General features: G+C 42.7%; 1 protein-coding gene across 1 annotated transcript in view; it reads left to right on the forward strand.

Annotated features, from left to right (window-relative positions):
- The first annotated feature begins 11,449 nt into the window (after positions 1-11,449).
- myo9aa (myosin IXAa) overlaps positions 11,450-13,613 on the forward strand; it is a 133,713-nt gene continuing 131,549 nt past the window's right edge. Inside the window, 3 exon segments of the mRNA XM_034163999.1 lie at positions 11,450-11,610; positions 11,693-11,709; positions 11,712-11,754. Coding sequence (XP_034019890.1) covers positions 11,450-11,610; positions 11,693-11,709; positions 11,712-11,754 — 221 coding nt within the window.

The following is a 13,613-nucleotide window of genomic DNA, read 5'->3' on the forward strand; positions in this document are numbered from 1 at the left end:
GAATCTCAGTCATGTAATGTACGTTTCAAAAATGGGCATTCCTCCAGCGTGCGTAGACAGTCACTTGTTTTTTCTTGGTCCTTGTTTGTCTGTTTGTGTTGTCTGAGTGTTAAGTTTTCTCAGACCTCGTTTTCAGACATTTTAACTGTAGTATATATATATATTTTTTCCTGTGCATTAACAGTTTCTCGTGAATACCGCAGACCCGGGGTCACACACATTACACGCCATCAAAGTCCACACCCCCATCCCTCAGTGCCAGCGCTTCATTTCTCACGGATATTCCACAGCGTGTTGGTGTGTTCACCGTGAGGTAGAGTCACGGTCTGTGTGGAACGGGCTTCAGTCAGACGGCGTGACATGGTGTCCCCGGGACAGAGCGACCCACGGTGGCCGCCAGACCACTCGGAACAGCTTGACCTGTGGGTGTGGTTAGGAATTAGCCTGTGGATGGCGCTCTGCCCACACGCGCTGTGATGTAACCGGGGCCGGGCTCTCACTCTGTTGCTGATATTCCATCCACATCCCTGGAAAATAACTTATAGGAGCAGCAGTTTGAGTGTTTCAATCTGAACTATTTGCCTGACTAATGTTTCCCAAAGAGAGGGAAAGCTGGAGCTTTGGTGGTGACACTTTCCTAATGCAGTTTGCACTTTCTAAAGAAATAAATGAAAGTGAGGAGAAATGCCTAATCTATCCCATGGACCATTTGACTTCCAAAAAAAAACAAAAAAAAACCTTGAACGAGGACAAAGCGTTCCTCTGTGCACGTTGGTCACATGTCCTTCACACACACACCAGCTTAGAAATTGATTTGTAACTTGAAGCACTTTGTGTCTTTGTGACTGATGGTTCCTTTGATGGTTGATTCCAGCCACCTTTTCTCACTGTGTTTTGAGCGTCTCCATCGAACAGTCTGCCCGTCCACCTCTGTAATAATAATCACCTGTCCTGTTAACCTGTAAGCGTATCGACTCTCCCATTTGCTGCCTAACTACAAAATGCATCAGCAGCACCATTCTCTAGATACCGAAGCTGAAACTGTAAATCCTGGTTCACACAGCAAGATGCCGATTTCTGACCCAATCTTCCCATTCCGATAATCTGAAGGATGCCTGGACTGTTGTGGTGACTCTCATCAGATATTCTGACTGTGCGTGGTGTGTTCTGAGCGCTCTTATCTGCTCGTAAGGACATCAGGGCCGCTCAGAACCGCAAGTCATGATATTCAGCATGTTGTATTGTCGTGGTCCGATATCCGACATGTGGGCTGTGCCCCGGAGCACAAACCAGCGTGTGACGTGTAGCCAATCAGAAGGCTAGGTAACTAGGGATCCAATGGTCAGATGTCAGGAAAACTGTAACGAACACTACATAGGTGAGACTAAGCAACCTTTACACAAAAGGCTATACCAGCACTGCAGAGAGGGCGCCAGTGGACCCCAGTCTGCAGTTCATCTCCACCTTAAAAACACTAACCACATTTTTGAGGACAAGGAAGTTAAAATCTTAGCCAGAGAGAAGAAATGGTTTGAGAGAGGGGTGAAGGAGGCATTCTATATGTGAAACAGTTGAAACCCAGCCTTAACCAGGAAGGGGGTCTGAGACCACGCTTTGTCCCCTGTTTACAATGGTAATCCGATCAAAGCAGTTTCAGGTCTTTGTTCATGGTAATGAGCATTCACATCATCAGGAGAGGCGTCAGTCCCATCATTAGGAGGGACCGCTACCCTGTCATTAGGATGGTGCTAACAAGAGCACAATAGGTGCTAATTAAATCAAATCAAATCAATTTTATATATATAGCACCAAATCACAACAAACAGTTGCCCCACGGCGCTTTATATTGTAAGGCAAAAGCCATACAATAATTACAGAAATCCCCAACGGTCAAAACGACCCCCTATGAGCAAGCACTTGGCGACAGTGGGAAGGAAAAACTCCCTTTTAACAGGAAGAAACCTCCAGCAGAACCAGGCTCAGGGAGGGGCAGTCTTCTGCTGGGACTGGTTGGGGCTGAGGGAGAGAACCAGGAAAAAGACATGCTGTGGAGGGGAGCAGAGATCAATCACTAATGATTAAATGCAGAGTGGTGCATACAGAGCAAAAAGAGAAACACTCAGTGCATCATGGGAACCCCCCAGCAGTCTAAGTCTATAGCAGCATAACTAAGGGATGGTTCAGGGTCACCTGATCCAGCCCTATTGCGCAAGTGTAAAAAAGCAGTCCTACATATTTGCTTAATATGCGCATTGAAGGACATATCCTGATCAAAAATGACTCCAAGATTTCTCACAGTATTACTAGAGGTCAGGGTAATGCCATCCAGAGTAAGGATCTGGTTAGACACCATGTTTCTAAGATTTGTGGGGCCAAGTACAATAACTTCAGTTTTATCTGAATTTAAAAGCAGGAAATTAGAGGTTATCCATGTCTTTATGTCTGTAAGACATTCCTGCAGTTTAACTAATTGGTGTGTGTCCTCTGGCTTCATGGATAGATAAATCTGGGTATCATGTGCGTAACAATGAAAATTTAAGCAATGCTTTCTAATAATACTGCCTAAGGGAAGCATGTATAAAGTGAATAAAATTGGTCCTAGCACAGAACCTTGTGGAACTCCATAATTAACCTTAGTCTGTGAAGAAGACTCCCCATTTACATGAACAAATTGTAATCTGTTAGATAAATATGATTCAAACCACCGCAGTGCAGTGCCTTTAATACCTATGGCATGCTCTAATCTCTGTAATAAAATTGTGTGGTCAACAGTATCAAAAGTAGCACTGAGGTCTAACAGGACAAGCACAGAGATGAGTCCACTGTCTGAGGCCATAATATCATTTGTAACCTTCACTAATGCTGTTTCTGTACTATGATGAATTCTGAAACCTGACTGAAACTCTTCAAATAGACCATTCCTCTGCAGATGATCAGTTAGCTGTTTTACAACTACCCTTTCAAGAATTTTTGAGAGAAAAGGAAGGTTGGAGATTGGCCTATAATTAGCTAAGATAGCTGGGTCAAGTGATGGCTTTTTAAGTAATGGTTTAATTACTGCCACCTTAAAAGCCTGTGGTACATAGCCAACTAATAAAGATAGATTGATCTTATTTAAGATTGAAGCATTAATTAATGGTAGGGCTTCCTTGAGCAGCCTGGTAGGAATGGGGTCTAATAGACATGTTGATGGTTTGGAGGAAGTGACTAATGAAAATAACTCAGACAGAACAATCGGAGAGAAAGAGTCTAACCAAATACCAGCATTACTGAAAGCAGCCAAAGATAACGATATGTCTTTGGGATGGTTATGAGTAATTTTTTCTCTAATAGTTAAAATTTTATTAGCAAAGAAAGTCATGAAGTCATTATTAGTTAAAGTTAAAGGAATACTCAGCTCAGTAGAGCTCTGCCTCTTTGTCAGCCTGGCTACAGTGCTGAAAAGAAACCTGGGGTTCTTATTTTCTTCAATTAGTGATGAGTAGTAAGATGTCCTAGCTTTACGGAGGGCTTTTTTTTATAGAGCAACAGACTCTTTTTCCAGGCTAAGTGAAGATCTTCTAAATTAGTGAGATGCCATTTCCTCTCCATCTTATGGGTTGTCTGCTTTAAGCTGTGAGTTTGTGAGTTATACCACGGAGTCAGGCACTTCTGATTTAAGGCTCTCTTTTTCAGAGGAGCTACAGCATCCAAAGTTGTGCTCAGTGAGGATGTAAAACTATTGACGAGATAATCTATCTCACTCACAGAGTTTAGGTAGCTACTCTGCACTGTGTTGGTATATGGCATTGGAGAACATAACAAAGAAGGAATCATATCCTTAAACCTAGTTACAGCGCTTTCCGAAAGACTTCTACTGTAATGAAACTTATTCCCCACTGCTGGGTAGTCCATTAAAGTAAATGTAAATGTTATTAAGAAATGATCAGACAGAAGGGGGTTTTCAGGGAATACTGTTAAGTCTTCAATTTCCATACAATAAGTCAAAACAAGATTTAAAGTATGATTAAAGTGGTGGGTGGACTCATTTACATTTTGAGCAAAGCCAATTGAGTCTAATAATAGATTAAATGCAGTGTTGAGGCTGTCATTCTCAGCATCTGTGTGGATGTTAAAATCGCCCACTATAATTATCTTATCTGAGCTAAGCACTAAGTCAGACAAAAGGTCTAAAAATTCACAGAGAAACTCACAGTAACGACCAGGTGGATTATAGATAATAACAAATAAAACTGTTTTTTGGGACTTCCACTTTGGATGGACAAGACTAAGAGTCAAGCTTTCAAATGAATTAAAGCTCTGTCTGGGTTTTTGATTAATTAATAAGCTGGAATGGAAGATTGCTGCTAATCCACGGCCCGTGCTACGAGCGTTCTGACAGTGTGACTCGGGGGTGTTGACTCATTTATACTAACATATTCATCCTGCTGTAACCAGGTTTCTGTAAGGCAGAATAAATCAACAGGTTGATCAATTATTATATCATTTACTAACAGGGACTTAGAAGAGAGAGACCTAATGTTTAATAGACCACATTTAACTGTTTTAGTCTGTGGTGCAGTTGAAGGTGCTATATTATTTTTTCTTCTTGAATTTTTATGCTTAAATAGATTTTTACTGGTTGTTGGTGGTCTGGGAGCAGGCACCGTCTCTACGGGGATGGGGTAATGAGGGGACGGCAGGGGGAGAGAAGCTGCAGAGAGGTGTTACGGGTTACGGGTTATCTGCTTTAAGCTGCAAGTTTGTGAGTTATGCCACGGAGTCAGGCACTTCTGATTTAAGGCTCTCTTTTTCAGAGGAGCTACAGCATCCAAAGTTGTGCTCAGTGAGGATGTAAAGCTACTGACGAGATAATCTTTCTCACTCACAGAGTTTAGGTAGCTACTCTGCACTGTGTTGGTATATGGCATTGGACAACATAACAAAGAAGGAATCATATCCTTAAAACTAGTTACAGCACTTTCCGAAAGACTTCTACTGTAATGAAACTTATTCCCCACTGCTGGGTGGTCCATTAAAGTAAATGTAAATGTTAAGAAATGATCAGACAGAAGGGGGTTTTCAGGGAATACTGTTAAGTCTTCAATTTCCATACCATAAGTCAGATAAAAGCAATTGTTTAGTCACTAGCCAAAAGCAGTCTGCCTCTCGGTAGGAGGGGTCTGGTTAGGTTTAAAACTCCAGCTTTTGTGGCTTCTGTTTGTTCTTCTCTACAAGGGTTAGACAGAAGTCAGACTACCAGAGCAAGAAATTTAGCTGAGGAAGCTTCTGCGATTTGAAGCAAAATGTCCTCACGTCAAGCAACCCAGTCCAGTCGAAGATTCAAGCTTCTCTACTATGGAAACCACCTGGACAACTGAGAGCCTTCACAGAAAATAACCAACACTCAACCAATGAGGTCACAGCGCTTTGACTTGGGTCGGCAGTCACAATGTCTCATCGCTCAATATTTGCACAAAACAGACTTCTCATCTATTTGGCCCCATCTAGCACTAGGAGGACCTAGAAGTCAGAGGACGGGAAGGAGGGGAACAGTAGTAGCCAGTAAACCAGTAGCAACCAGTATTTCTGGTATTTATATTGGTGTATTTATATTGATATTTGGTAATTGTTTTTACTTTCACTTTTGATGGTCTGTGTGCTTCTTACCCTGTGTGCTGCTATACAATGCTGCTGGAATCTCAATTTTCCTGAGGGAGTCTTCCCACGGGATTAATAAAGTTCTGTCTAATCTAATCTAATCTAGCTGGCCGCATAGTGACCCCTTGGCTCTTGTTGCTGTAAAATTAACCACTCTGATTGAAAATAAGTGGCAGCAGGTTGTTTTGCATCTGTTTTTGTAGCTAATGTGACCAAGGGATGATGGGCTCCCAGCCATACTTGACAGCAATGTACACAATTCCACCTGAGTGGTTTCTGGTGGACAGATTATCTAATGACACCAAAGTCACCATTGAAATCAACATTCAAACTTTAAAAGTTATTCCCACACTCCCAGTAACCAGCACAGTGAATGTGAAGTTGGAATGAATTGTGATGTTGTGTTGGAGCTTGTCAGAGGTTTGGCTGCAGCATTTGCAAACCAGTTAAGGTCTGGATGTGATTAAAATGGCTCAGGTCAGCATGGACGGCAGATCAACCACACAGAAATAAAAGCATGAACAATAGTTTCCAGATTGTTTGCAGGCAGAAATGATGTAATCTTAACATAAAAAAAACCCTAATGTTGGTAAAGCAGGACTGAAGTACAGAATTTATTTGCCATTTGAAATTTAGGTTATTTATTTTTAAAAAATCCCTGAAGGGTAAAGTGTGAAAATGAAGACACAAGATAAGAAGAAAGAGAACTGAGATAAATATTTGGCTGAGAGATAAAGGGCAGCATGGTGATGCACGTGGTTAACATCTTTACAGTGCATTCAGAAAGTATTCACAGCACTTCACTCTTTCCACATTTTATGTTACAGCCTTGTTCCTAAATGGTGTAAATTAATTTTTTTTCCCTTAAATTTCTACTCACAACACTCCATAATGACAATGTGAAAAAAGTTATTTTTTTTAGTTTTTTGTGAATACATAGGTATTCAAAGTAAGCACAGTGGCTTAGTGGTTAGCACTGTTGCCTCATAGCAAGGAGGTCATGGGATTGAGTCCCGCCTGTGGCCTTTCTGTGTAGAGTTTGTGTGTTCTCCTCGTGTTTGTGTGGGTTTCCTCTGGGTGCTCCAGCTCCTCCCCCCCCCCCCACACACACACACACATTTAAAGACATGCAGGTTAGGTGATTTGGAAACTTTAAATTGCCTGTATGTGGCCCTGTGACAGACTGCCGTCCTGTCTAGGGTGAACCCGCCTCATGCCTTATGACTGCTGAAAATGTCTGTGCACCGACGCTCCCCATCCAACCTGATGGAGCTTGAGAGGTGCTGCAAAGAGGAATGGACCAAACTGCCCAAAGATAGGTGCACCAAGCTTGTGGCATCATATTCAAGAAGACTTGAGGCTGGAATTGCTGCCAAAGGTGCATCAGCAAAGTGCTGAGTAAAGGCTGTGAATACTTATGGACATGTGATGTCTTAGTTTATTATTTTTCATTTGAAAAAAAAAAAACCTTTTCCATGTTGTCATTATGGGGTGTTGTGAGTAGAATTTTGAGGGAAAATATGAATTTACTCCATTTAGGAATAAGGCTGCAAGATAAAAATGTGGAAAAAGTGAAGTGCTGTGAATACTTTCTGAGTGCATGGTGCCTCCCAACATGAAGGTCTCTCAATCTCTTTGGACATCTGGAGTTGTGTTAGATCTGTCCAGAATCCACATGGTGATCCGTACCAGATCCACTGTGGTGACCCTGAGCAGGGTGAAAGCACATGTTTGTATTCATTTAGAGTTCAGATCTGGGAGCCTGCACTGGTGAAAACGCATCCCACCGCCCACTTCACTACAGAGGGTCTTTGTTGGAAATCACCCAGGCAAACACCAATCCAGATATCTCCCACAACCAACGGACTTCTTCCAGTTTTGATTTTGCTGGTAGCAGTTGAGCTGGGAGTGTCTCTGCCGCCAGGCCATTACTAGAGTCTGCTCCGGGTGCCTTTCTCAACCCAAAATAATTTCAAAAGCTGAAAGTCTTTTCTGCAATTGTTTTATTTGTGTCGTTTTGCTAGCAATGAAACTAAATCTCTTTAAGACAACAAAAATGTATGTGAGAAAATTCATTAAAACATTTTTTTCTCATTATGTGATTATCTTGTGGCCGGGGTTGAGGTTGGAGAGGTGGGACTATGACATCATTGTTGCACAAAATTTGCTTATTGTTTGTACACCGGAAAACGCAAAGGCAGTGTTTTCAGATTTATCTGCTGTAGGACCAGTTTTCAGAAAGCAGCGTTTATTCGAGCATCTCCGTACCCGACCGCGTATGAACCAATGTCTCCATGTAGCTCTCATCTCATCCACGTGTCTTTGTCCATCATCATAATTATTAAGTGAGGAGCTGTAGTTTTCCCAAACAGCAGAACCTGCTCTGTGCGCATCTTCTGGAATATCATGCTGTGTGTCCTTTACTGACATTGTTTGGGCTGAACACAGTTAGAAAGTGAGTCGCAGACACAGAAAGAAGTTCTGCACATGCAGTCCCTGTATTTTATACGTGCAAACCCGACCGAAAGGACTTTACTGAAAACTTTTGGTCAGACCCGATTTGGATGTAATTACCTGGAAATTAAAGCTGACGGTCATTATTTCTGCATTATTTCCTTTCAGCTCTGATGTGCTCTGAGCTAAAACATGTCCACGATATTTGGACATAGCTCTATTCTTGGATGGTGATTTGCTGAAGTGCCTGAACACCTGATTGTGTGTAAGCTTGAAGTTGTAGAAGGATGAATTCTGTTTTCACAGCTGTAGGATTTTTTTTCCTGCTTCCTCCGGAGCCTGACACACGTCTGACTGCTGTCCGTCTGTGAGCAGTTCTGATGGGCCTGTTTGCTTTTTACTGGCTGCTGTCACGCTGCGGCGTTTTGGCCGGTGTCGCGTCTGTCCCTGTCTGACCTTCAGTTCTTGGATTCAGCACACTGGATGAGTTCACACAGTCCGAAGCTCCTCGGGTCATGTTCTTACTCTGTCTTTCCTCAGCATTCTCCCGCGTTCTTTGACTTCATCCATGCAACAGAGTTGCATCTGTTTTTCCACAGTTTCTGCCCACTTGAATGATTTGTACAGTTGATGAGTCACAGATGAAGAGTGAGTCCACTGAGCCAGAAGCAGAGCTCAAAGTGGTCCAGGTTCTTCCACTGGGGTTCACAGACTCTCAGTGCTTCAAAATCAGCAGAACCTTCACAGCAAAAAGATGTAATCACCACAGTTCACTCATTTTTATGTGGAGGTAATGCAAACAGAGCTTTTTGTGTGTATTTTCTGTTTATCTCCAGCTGTTATTGGTCAGAATGTCACATCATCCCCATGACCTCACCTCTGAGCTCACTGAGTTCTTTAGCCCCCATCAAGCTGTCCGCGTGCTAGCACAAGCATTAGCACACATGTTGGCAGTTGACTTTTCTCCTGCGCGCGCGCGCGCACACACACACACACACACACACACACCACTTTATTAAGTACACCTTGCTAGTTCTGGGTTGGATCTTCTTTTGCCTACAGAACTGCTTTAATTCTTGGTGCCATAGATTCAACAAGGTGTTGGAAACATTCCTCAGAGATGTTGCTCCATACTGACATGATGACATCACACAGTCTGTCCGTCATCCTCTGACCTCTGACATCAACAAGGCTTTTTTATCCACACAGCTGCTGCTCACTGGATATCTTCTGTTTTTTGGACCATTCTCTGTAAACCTAGAGATGGCTGAGTGTTTAAAATTCAAGTAGATCAGCAGTTTCTGAAATACTCAGACCAGCCCGACTGGCACAACAGCCACGCCACGTTCAAAGTCCATCTTAAATCCTCTTCCTCCCTTAAACCCTCTTTCTTGATGTTCAGTTTGAACTTCTGCAAGACGTCTTCATCACATCTGGTAGACTAAATGCATTGAGTTGCTGCCGTTGATTGGTGATTAACTGTTTGTGTTAACAAGCAGTCGAACAGGTGTACTTAATAAAATAACCTGTGTGTTTTGTGTAAATCCAGTTATTCATACACCACATGGTTGATGAGGTCCTGGCGCATTAAATACCATTTGTGTTACTGTCGAGTGATTTTCAAATCATTAATCTGCCTTTCCTGGTGCCACTGGCAGTCAACGTGTACCTGTTTGTGGTGAACTTGTTGAGTTTGTAGACAGATTTGCTTCACGTCTCTGGGTCCTCTGCTCTTCAGGTCGAGAGGACGAGTTTGTGGAGTCACAAGGTTACTGGACAAAGGTGTTTGGTGATGCTAATATCTTTGCAGGGGAATGAAGGTCCAAGTCTTTCAGGCCCCGGCGCTTCCTGTCTTATTGTTTGGTTGTGAAGAGACTTGAATGGTAATCAGTGACCTAAGACCCATGACTGGATGTCATTGGTACTGGCCATGATCAGAGGAACCCTTGGGTAAATCTGACATTGGGTCATTGACTGGTTACTTACCCCTGTAATACTGCCACGTACCCATTGCATGCCCGATGACCTGCCCCCTCCATACAAATGCCAAGATCATTCATCTATGAGTACCAAGACGTGCACATGCAAGGGACTGAACATAAAGTGTGTTGGTTGTTTGTGGCAAAAAGTGTGGTAAAATCCACATAATTAAACTCTAAAATATGGACTGTGCAAAGTACAACAGGTAAGTATAAAGGGTCACACTGTACTGTGCGTACCATGTTGAAATCAGTTTTGTGCAAATATCTTAAAAACCATTGACATTTGGACATGAAAATGTATTACTGACCCCCCATATGTGGCCGGTTCCAAACATTGTGAGTGGTCACACAACCTTCGAGATCCAAGGTTCTGGAGATACAGTAATGGCGGGTGGTATTACTTCACTTGTAAAAAGGGGTGTGGTCATTGTCAACCTATTTTGCCGTCAGTGGCAAAATGTGTTACCAAACAAAAATTGTTCAGTGACCTCAATTCGATGATTTTTGCCAAGTTTAACTCTGGACATACAAGTGGATACAAAACCCACCATGAGCCACTGGAGTACCAGGAAAAATAGTTTTCTATTTTCTGCAGGTTTATTTCTTGCTTGGGTTGATGATGAAACACGGGTCAGTGGTGGGTGTCGAACCATCAGCCTATTTGATGTCATCCTACAATGTTACCACAGTAAAGATTAGCATTAGGTGTTAATTTTTTTTTTTATCTCGAGCAGCTTGCTTCATTAAAATAATTGGCATTGAATTTATCAATAAATAAATAGCTTCTTCAACACCAAAAGTATAATCTGGTCATTTAGGTATTTTTGAATGCAAACTGTAACATCTCTGGCTCGGACATTAGCCTCTTGAAAAGTCATTTTAAACAACATTCCTGCGTGTTGGGAAGAGCACTGATGTTGGAAAAAGGGTGGACGCTGAGAGACGGATCGAAGTGTTTCACTGAGGAATTTGTTTACACGTGTGGGAGCTACAAATAACTGCAGGGTTAATATATTTAAAAAGAAGAAGAAACTTCCCTTCAAGCATCCACACAACATAAACAGAGCTGTGAGGGGAAATGCTTATTAAAGCACAACCACGGCACATGTTCCACATGGATTCCATTACCGCGTGTAGCGCTCTCTCCCATCAGAACTTCATCAGGTCCAAGCCATCCTCAGACCATGTTATTAATTTGTCTCAGGCTGACTCTGTTTGAAACTATGTAAGAGGAAAAGCTTGCTCTGCTCCAGCAAGTCTTACAGCCTTTCAAGACAATGTTTGGCTCATGACCAGAGTCTGTCCGTGCACTTAAGCCACAAAGGTCCACGCCTGAAGTCACCGCACGTGTCGCATGTCAGCTGTCGTCATACATGTTGGAGATAATTTGTTGCTTTCTGTCATTTATCTGTGTGTTTGTTGCCCTCTGTCCCCTCCAGGCCTTTGGGAACGCGAAGACGGCCCACAACAACAACTCCAGCCGCTTTGGCAAATTCATTCAGGTGAACTACCAGGAGAGCGGCACGGTGAGAGGGTAAGGAACTGCAAACAAACCCTCTCAGTCTTAAATCAGCAGATCTGCAGTCTTGAGTCTGAGTGTCGGTTTTGTTTTTCAGCGCATATGTGGAGAAGTACCTTTGGAGAAGTCGAGGCTGGTCTATCAGGGACACAATGAGCGGTGATGAAGGACCTGAGGAAGCAGATCTTAATCAGCAGAGGAAACCGAGCAGGACGTGGTGCTTATGATAAACAAGCCTCACGTTCTGGGTCACGTTACTAAGATAGAAATGTGTTTACGAGTTTAACAGGACCATAGGAGCTGAATTATGGTCATGCTGTCTGCCAGAAGCATCGACAGACACGCGTAAGGCTGGCCAACTCGTCAGCGTGGCATCTCTCCGTATCAAAAAAGAGAGCATGCGCTGTGTGAACAGATTGAGTCTCCAAACCCCAGGCACAGAGTTTGCATCCCATATTTCTCTGACACTGAATTTCCATTGAAGATTTGTGCCAAATATAAGTGATATTTTGTGAATGTCGACAAAATACTGATTGACAGTGTTTCTGTTGACTGATGGAATGCAACTGCTGGGTTTTGTCCTCTTGCAGTAACCATCTTTCGAGCAAGGCTCTCAAGAACTTTAATCACAGTAATCATGGTGTTGGAAAGGTACGTCCCATTGACGTGTTGACATTTCATCGTTGTGTTTTGTTTTTGACTTCAGTATTGTCGTGAAGTTATCTTATGCTTTGCCTGTCTCTGTACTCGCCACATGTTTTAGAATCGTCAAGCGGCGTCTGTGTACATGTCTGCGCGATTTTATTTTTTAAGTTCAATGTAAGCACATATTGTAGTTGTAAATATGTTAAAAATACATGGATGACACACGAAAGTGAAAACACTTATTTCCATCGTGATCCACTTAAAAATCAAATGATAAAATAGAAGTAAAAATAAAATAATAGTGATAATAATTATACTGATAGTTTGTATATGATGACAACAACCTACATTTAATTTAATTTATTTCATTTATATGGCGCCAAATCACAACAAAGTTGCCTCAAGGCACTTCACACAGGTAATGTTTTGTTATGGTTTGGGTGGAACCGAACCATTTCAGACTGATACCTGATGTGAGTTCTTTGAGTCCACGGGTGATTTCCACTCCTATCTCCAGGCCGAAACGCCGAGCTTTAGTGATAGGGGATTCTATCACCCGGAAAGTCAGGTTACAGACGCCAGCTGAGGTTAAATGTATTCCTGGGGCCAGAGCTCCTGACATTGCCTCCCATCTTAGGGTGCTGATGCTGCAGAAAGGTAGACAGACAAAGGAACATGACACGAGATACAGTCACATAGTTATTCACGTCTGGCGTACACATTTAGTCACGTCCCTCGTGATGCAAAGCAAGGTGGGGGTGTTGCTCTTATTTATAAATCTAGGTTTAGCTTATTAGCTGTTGGGGGTCACAAATATAACTTGTTTGAGCATCTGATTCTCTGCTCTGCCCACAATGCTATGTATTGCCAAGATCAGAAGAATAAAAATTAGCCATATTACTTTGTCACTGAATATAGGCCCCTCCCCTCCCGGGGTAATGATGAGGCGTTTAGCAGGATGTCTTCGTTAAATAGGTTGTTGGCACAGTTTTGTAGACAGCAAGGCTTTAGTTTTATTCATAACTGGCCTCTGTTTTGGGGCCACTGTGACTTGCTGATGCCAGACTGCCTTCACCTTACTGGGGAAGGTGCTGCCATCTTGTCTGCAAACATAGATAGCGCTCTCCAGGGAGGGTAACATGAGGATTTTACAGCAGGCCACAGAGCAGGTGATTCGAGATCCTGCAAGGCTTATGACAAATGTGGGTGTGGAATCCATGAGCTTAGCTTGGAAATTACTGCAGAAAACTCACTGTGGTGATAGTGGATTTTCAGGGAGGGAAGTTTATCAAGTTGAGACTGTGGCCTGCCTCGTAGACTAGGCCTGCGCAGTTTAGGCAGTTTCTCCTGTACACAGTATAATTTTTGCCGGC

The sequence above is a fragment of the Thalassophryne amazonica genome, chromosome 2 (assembly GCF_902500255.1).
Source record: "Thalassophryne amazonica chromosome 2, fThaAma1.1, whole genome shotgun sequence".
Taxonomy (NCBI): Eukaryota; Metazoa; Chordata; class Actinopteri; order Batrachoidiformes; family Batrachoididae; genus Thalassophryne; species Thalassophryne amazonica.